This window comes from Choristoneura fumiferana, chromosome 10 (assembly GCF_025370935.1).
Source record: "Choristoneura fumiferana chromosome 10, NRCan_CFum_1, whole genome shotgun sequence".
NCBI classification, from domain to species: domain Eukaryota; kingdom Metazoa; phylum Arthropoda; class Insecta; order Lepidoptera; family Tortricidae; genus Choristoneura; species Choristoneura fumiferana.
In genome coordinates, this window is record NC_133481.1 from 8,814,861 (window position 1) to 8,822,507 (window position 7,647).

Sequence of the window (7,647 nt, forward strand, 5' to 3'; positions counted from 1 at the left end):
GGTAATTAAGTATATCAAGGACGCTGCCGAGACGGTATACTGCTCCTTTTTAGGGTTCCGGAGCCAAAATGGCAAAAACGGAACCCTTATAGTTTCGCCATGTCTGTCTGTCTGTCTGTCCGTCCGTCCGCGGCTTTGCTCAGGGACTATCAATGCTAGAAAGCTGTACCTTATTTTGCACGGATATATAAGTAAACTATGCCGACAAAATGGTACAATTAAAAATTCAAAAAAAATTTTTTTAGGGTACCTCCCATAGACGTAAAGTGAGGGTGACTTTTTTTCTCATCCAACCCTATAGTGTGGGATATCGTTGGATAGGTCTTTAAAACCATTAGGGGTTTGCTAAGACGATTCAGTGATTTGTTTGCAAAATATTCAACTTTAAAGTGCAAATTTTCATTAAAATCGAGCGTCCCCCCCTCTAAAATCTAAAGCGGTGGGTGGAAAAATTTGAAAAAATTCAGGATGGTAGTAAGTATATCAAACTTTCAAGGAAAACTATAACGGCTGAGTTTGCTTGAGAATTATTAGTAGTTTATGAGTAAATAGCAGCCTAAGGTATAAAATATACCTAAACTTGAAAGATTCCGTGTAAAATACGAAATCCTTATAAAAATATTACTTATTTTTTTCGTAATGCTACGGAACCCTATTTTGGGCGTGTCCGACATGCTCTTGGCCATTGTACTGTGACGAAATGGTCTTTGAGAATAGATGGCTCAAGCTGCAGGCTTTGTACAAGTAATACCCGAGATAATATTATGAGAACAAGGCACGGTTAGCTGTACTCGTACATATAGATGGGAAGAGGCAGACATTGGTTTTCCAATAAACAAGTTTTTAATGTTATGCATGTAAGAGTTAAATCTTTACTTCAAAACCAAAATTACTATAGTAAAACTTCGGAGTCGGTAAAATAAAAATAGCAGCTGGTAAAACTTGGTGTATCGGAAAGCGGGTCGGCAAGTTGTCACTGCTGGCTGTTCCGCCTGCAGCTATTGCCACCATTCAATGTTAGCACAGTAAAGACAGCGACAGAACGTTAGGTCTAATACGATGGCCACATCTAATAGAACAAAATAAAATACGAAAGATAATGAAAAGGTTTGATAATCCCGGACGGGATTTAAATCCGCATCTACATACTGTAGGTACGGCCCAAGTATCCCACTAACTAGCCAATACTCGTAGTAGCTATTTGGGACTACCCATGCCCTTGCTCCCCATAAATGTTAATGTTCTATCCACATGGGGCTCAGCAAATCTGCGCGAAATAACATATCTACAAATAGATTAAGAATGTTCGAACGTCAATTTTACACAACTTATACAACGGTTAAAGGTGCAGACAAAACCTATGTGTGTATTTTTTTCGAAATATGGACAAATATTTGTAATAAAACTCACATAAACGACTATTAAAGGTCACTAATATACTGATAGTGATAGATTATAGTGAAACAAATAAAGCAATTAATTGATTAAATATTAAATTCCAAATCATTTTTCTTTATACTGGGGGTATGGGGCTACCTGCGTGTGATACGCGCTAGTTTTTATTTCTCTGTCTAATCTTGAATCTCAAACTTTTACATCTTAATTGTTGTTCCGTTCGATAACACGCGTTGTGCAGCTTCTGATTTATAAAGGGATTCTAAGACTTACCTACAACAGTAAACTATTCTGTGAACAGACAGTCATTGAACAAATGACTTAAGTGGACTTAAGTTAGACCGTTGCTCTCTTTTACATTTCCCACTGATTGGATAGGGATGAATCGCTTTTGAGTTAATTTTATAAAAGTGTATAAGTAAACAGACAGTTGGGATACTGTTTGTTTATCACTGTGATGTCTCACGAGTAACATGTGACGTCCAATTTCCGTTTCGTCGAGTTGTTCCACTAGCATTTGGCCTCGTCTCACACATTTATGAATAGTCTTTGTTTTATCATAATTAATTCATGTTTAAAAGGATTAACACACACACGCACTTTTTTCTCAAATACAATATTAACTGCTAACTACACAGAAAATTCCATCAAAAAATACTTCGCCATTTTTTACAGTTGGCGTAAGAAGGAAAATACGGATGCCCTTGTAATATCCAACGCATGCAGAAGCTATCACCTGGTCACAGCCAATTTGCCGAAAAGCAAATATTGACCGCTTATGAATTAAAAATAAATGAAATGTTCTAAGTAGGAGAAACTTGAATTTATGAACAAATAAATTTAACACGTAAGGAGGGATGAAAAACTTATGTCAACGACAAGACTTGAGCCAGACTGACAAGTCCTGTGCCAGAGAGCACCCCTGCACTGTGTATGGCCTAAAAAGGTTTTAGTGCGCGAACATGCTCCCGGCCTTGAAATGCGGAGAATTTCAATGAGTATGAGGTGCGGTGAGGTATGATGCGGTGCGGTGCGGTGAAGTAGGAAAATGAAATGTTCTAATCTACTGTGAAGGTAGAGGATACAATTTTACGACAGGACGCTTAAATGATCCTTTAGCAGTTCTTATCATGGCTACACGAACCACGTTATCAGACCCTGGATAGACATCTGTCACAACACCCAAGGGCCAGTGAAGCGGGGGAACATTGTCATCACCCATTAACACAACCGTCCCTACTTTGATGGGATGGTCTTGGGTATACCATTTATTTCTGACTTGCAACGTGTGCAGGTATTCAGCATCATGACAATCGCATCGTTAGACGGCATAAGACAATCAGTAGCGGGTAAAAACTGGAGCGGTGTAAACATTAAAAAATGCGCGGGAATTAAATTTCTATGTGCTGATCCGAAGATATGGCACTTAGCGGTAGCGTCATTGAGTATACACGCTGTATAGAGATGCGGTAAAATAAATTATAATTGCGAGCGGTGGCTTTACCAAAGTAAAATAACACCAAATAAAGCGGTTAATAAAGCGATTTAAGAAAAGGAGCGGTTTTAAGAGCGGTATATTTAATAATTAATATTTGCAGCCAATTAAAAGCTAAGTATATTAAAATATGCGAGTAACTTATTTTAATCTTAAGTTGAGCAAATTATTGTGCTGTACTATTCAGCTTGAACAATTGCGGTTAAAGTATTAGTTTTGCATTCAGGCAACTTATCAAATTCTGTGGGACAGAATTTTTGAATAGGCCATGCAGTAGGCGGGCTTCGTAACCAAGAAGGTCCGTTCCACCACAAATCATGAGATATTAATTGTGATGGTAGCATACCGCGAGACAAACAATCACTAGGGTTGTCAACTCCGGCAACGTGATAGAAGTTTTGTGATGCAACATTTTCTTGACATTGAGCAACACGATTGCTAACAAAAATGGACCATCTATGAGGAGATGATTTAATCCATGAAAGAGCAATTGTTGAGTCTGTGAAAGCATATATCCCTGCAATCGGAATACGAGTAAAGTATGTGTCCTGAACAGTTTTGATCAATTTGGACATTAAGAGAGCGGCACATAGCTCTAAACGAGCAAGTGTAGTTATTTTTGCGGGAGACACTTTTGACTTTGAGCAGAGTAGCCTCACAGTGACATAACCGGCTGGGTCTGTAACATGCAAGTAAATGACACATCCATAGCCATTGAGACTGGCATCTGAAAATCCGACAATGTTGACCGTACAGTCAGCAGAAACGCCAATGTGACGCGGAATTTTTAATGTTGACAGCATCGGAAATTCTTGCACTAGCATAGAGTAGCATTTGATTATATGCTCAGGGGTGTGTCATCCCAGTCGATCTTGCAAAGCCAAAGTTCTTTAATTAATAATTTGGCGTATAATACAACGGGAGCTACTAAGCCAAGAACATCAAACAAGCGAGCTACAGTGGATAGAATTATTCGCTTGGTGCACTTCCCACCAGCAGGCGGAGACGTAGTTATAAAGAAAGTGTCACTTGTGGGTTCCCATGACAACCCTAACACCTTTGCAATATTTTGCTTGTCGTTAAAATTGACAGAAGCACGGTGTGAGTCGGGAAGACTATCTAATAGTGCAGACGAATTACTTGACCATTTGACTAAGTCAAATGCGCCAGACTTGAATAGCGCGATTAATTCTTGCGATAAACGCATTGCGGTTTCATCATTAATACATGAATGGACTAGATCATCCATGTAAAGCTGAGAGCTTGCCACTCTTGCAGCATCAGGAAAGCGGTGACTTTCGTCTGAGCATAACTGTTTGACAGTACGCATAGCCATAAAAGGGCTCGACTTGAGTCCGAAAGGGACGCGGGTAAATTGGAAGCTGCGGATTGGTTCGCTTTCAGAAAAGCGAAATAATATTTTGACAAATTTGAAGTCATGCGGAGGCAAACAAATTTGCATATACATTTGTTTAATATCAGACGTCATAGCTACTGGAAATAAACGAAAGTTCAGTAAAAGCAAAAATAAATCAGCCTGTAGATTAGGACCAGTGTGCAATATGTCATTAAGTGACATACCTGAATGAGTCTTAGCACTGGCATCGAGAACGACCCTAACAGGAGACGTTACTTTTTCCGGGCGGATGACAGCATGATGAGGGATATAGTAACCATCATCAGTAAGTTCAGACTCGGGTATTTCGGTTAGATAACCATTATGCATATATTCTGAGATGACTTTATTATAGGAATCGCGAAGAGTAGGCATTTGCTTGAACTTCTTCTCCAAGTAAAGCAGACGACGGTGAGCAACAGAACGAGAATTCCCCAGTTCTGAAGAATCTTTACAGAAAGGTAAGGCCACAGTGTATCTACCTTCCTCATTGCGGGACACAGACGTTGTGTATAAATTTTCACATTTAGTCTCTTCTGGACTTAAATGACGTTTGAATGGGATTTCTTCTAATTCCCAAAATTGATTTAGGCTCGACTCGAGGTCATTGAGCACGTGAGCGGTGAAAGAAATAGCGTTACTAGGGTCAGACTTACAAGGATAGTCACCCATTAGAACATAACCGAAGGCGGTTAAAAAAGCGGGAGGAGCACAAGAGCCGGAATCTACCCTATTCCCCAAATAAATATACGGGAATAACTGGACACCGAGCACTACATCAATGCAGCCTGGAATGTTCCATGTGAGGTCTGCGAGCGGTATATTATTAAGGTAAGCCATGTCATGTTCATTATATTCAATAAAATGCGAGGGCAATTGGTCGGTTATACAATCTACCACTAAAGCGTGTATGTAGTATTTATTATTTGGATATATGCGGGATTCAATATTAAAGTAAACATATCCGTGAATTGGTCTTGAAGTTAAACCAACACCCTTTATATAGGAATTAGTCAGCGGTATAATGGGTAAATTTAGTGACTTACAGCAATCGAGCGTTATTAAATTATTTTGAGATCCACTATCAATGAGGCATCTAATAATCATTTTATTATCGCTATTGTTTTGTTTAGCGTAAACTTGAGCGGTTGACAGAAGTATAGTCGAATTCGGTTTTGACTCTACTTTCAGAGAAACTGAAGCGTTTGCGGGGTTATATACCGGCAGTGTAGTCGGTACGTTATGTGACGGCGACGTGATTTGATTACTGTCAGGCGGCGGATGAGTACAGGAGCAAGCGGCTGCGGGCGGCGCGGGTCGCGTCCTATGCTCGCAGCATCAGCTGCTGGCTCGCGCGGGAGCGGCACGGCAGGCTGCGCGCGTGGGCACGCTGCACCAGACGAGGCGGTCGGCGCATGCGCGGTAGACGAAGATGAAGCGTTTGTATACAACTGTGTAGATTTAACATACCTAGGCTTTTGCGGTTGAGAACTATTATTGTTATTGTCAAAATGTAACAACGTATGGTGACGTTTTTGACAAAACTTACAAGTGCTACGTGAGCTGCAATTGAGTAGAGTATGTGACATGCTTAAACAGTTTACACAGCCACGGTTGTTTTTAATAAAGTCGAATCTAGCTTGTGGTGAAACCATATTTTTGAATTTAGAACAATTATATAACTGTACGTGATCATTATTATTGCACAATACACAGGTTTTGTTATTTGCGGAGCTGGAAGAAGGAACATCGTTGCTAGCTACAAACGCTTTGTAAGTAGTACGCGCGGGTTGAGCCGGTGTATTGGCAGCGGGTTTATAAGCGGTTCGCGGAGTATTCATTGAAGGATTATTGCCTGACCGTTCTAGAATTTTGACTTGACTCTGCATAAATGTGACATATTGCTCGTACGAGGGAATAGTTACGTCACGCACAGACATTTCAAAACTTTGTAAAGTCTGTTGGTCAGTTTTTCGCAAAGCACACTGCAGGAAAAAGAAATCTGAGAGATCAGGAATGTCCAATTGTTTTAGAGCGGCCACAGTCGCGGAATATCTTTCAATGAAACTGTTAAGACTGCTGGGCGAATTCGAACTTGGTTTAATGTCCAAGATGTTATTAAGGTAGTATGTACCCAAGGCGCGTTTATCCTGGTATTTATTTACTAGACTATCCCAAATAATAGAATAAGTCTCTCCTGTGGGTACCAAACCTGCGGTTATATTTAAAGCGCTATGGGTCAATTTGCCCATGAGGTACTGTACGCGTTGCGAGTCAGTAAGCTGGTCATTATTATGAATATTTGATTTAAACGACTCATAGAATATGGGCCAGTTTTCAGTCCTACCATCAAAGGAGGGAAGGTCGATAGGCGGTAGCTTAATATTTGGACCTTTAACTTGCGGCGCGGGTGCAGAAGGCGAACTCGTTTGCGGGGCGGTTATTTTAGAAATATTAGCACGAGTGCGCTTAATGCGGGCGTATAAGTCCTCAAATGTATCCAGAGTCTCATAATCTGGCTCATGTTTAGGATCAAGAGACATTGAAATTGCATTTATTTCGTCTAATATTTTTTCGAAATTTACTCGAAAATCATCGATCGTCTCGGATTCTGCCATGAAATTCTCGTTACTGCGGGAATCGAACGTAGAGACATTTTTCGACAGATCCAACAAATGTGAGAAACGGCGTAAAATTCGTTCCTCTTTGGTTTTCAATATGGATAATTTTGATTCTAAAGGTGATTTCGCCATGATTATGTAACGCGAAAATATAAAATTTAGTTTCAAAAATTATATGAGATGTCAGAAGAAATTATGACAGAAATGGCGGTTGAAAATTATGCCTATTGTGAGAGCCAAAAATTACGCTATGTCACAGGCGAAGCGGGTGAATAATTTCGTTCCGGGAAGCAATCCGGTTGTTCGATAGGACCAAGAATTATGGTATGGCGTGTAAATAGCCAATTTTTATGGGTGGCGGAAGACCGAGAGCGCGCTATGCCAAATGGAATTTCCAACAGAGCAGAAGCACTCACCTGGTTAGGGCTCCGGCCGATGATGTGATGCGGGGGTCTTGTGATGCGGAGTCGAAGGAAATCTTCTTATTTGGCGATGCGGTTTATAACGAATATAACACAGCGGATGAAAAACTTATGTCAACGACAAGACTTGAGCCAGACTGACAAGTCCTGTGCCAGAGAGCACCCCTGCACTGTGTATGGCCTAAAAAGGTTTTAGTGCGCGAACAACAATATTAACTGCTAACTACACAGAAAATTCCATCAAAAAATACTTCGCCATTTTTACAGTTCCGTATCTCAGAAGGAAAATACGGATCGCCCTTGTAGTATCATTCGCAT

The 7,647-nt window shown here is 40.3% G+C and overlaps 1 protein-coding gene across 1 annotated transcript; it reads right to left on the reverse strand.

The window, feature by feature from the left end:
• Window positions 1–1,235: 1,235 nt before the first annotated feature.
• LOC141431746 (uncharacterized) lies at window positions 1,236–7,039 on the reverse strand. The gene is made up of 4 exons (XM_074092923.1): window positions 5,975–7,039; window positions 5,555–5,737; window positions 4,472–5,282; window positions 1,236–1,267 (listed from the first exon to the last, which is right to left on the reverse strand). Exons 1-4 carry the CDS (start codon window positions 7,037–7,039, stop codon window positions 1,236–1,238), a joined length of 2,091 nt encoding a protein of 696 aa, XP_073949024.1.
• Between the last annotated feature and the right edge of the window lie 608 nt (window positions 7,040–7,647).

Excerpts from the sequence above, each read along its gene's own strand:
- LOC141431746 (XM_074092923.1), bottom strand. The coding sequence starts at position 7,039 with ATGGCGAAATCACCTTTAGAATCAAAATTATCCATATTGAAAACCAAA. Across the intron at positions 5,283-5,554 it reads TACTCATCCGCCGCCTGACA|GGTGTTGGTTTAACTTCAAG; the intron begins GTAATCAAATCA and ends TCCTATATAAAG. Across the intron at positions 1,268-4,471 it reads CAGTGCTAAGACTCATTCAG|ATTTGCTGAGCCCCATGTGG; the intron begins GTATGTCACTTA and ends TATTTCGCGCAG.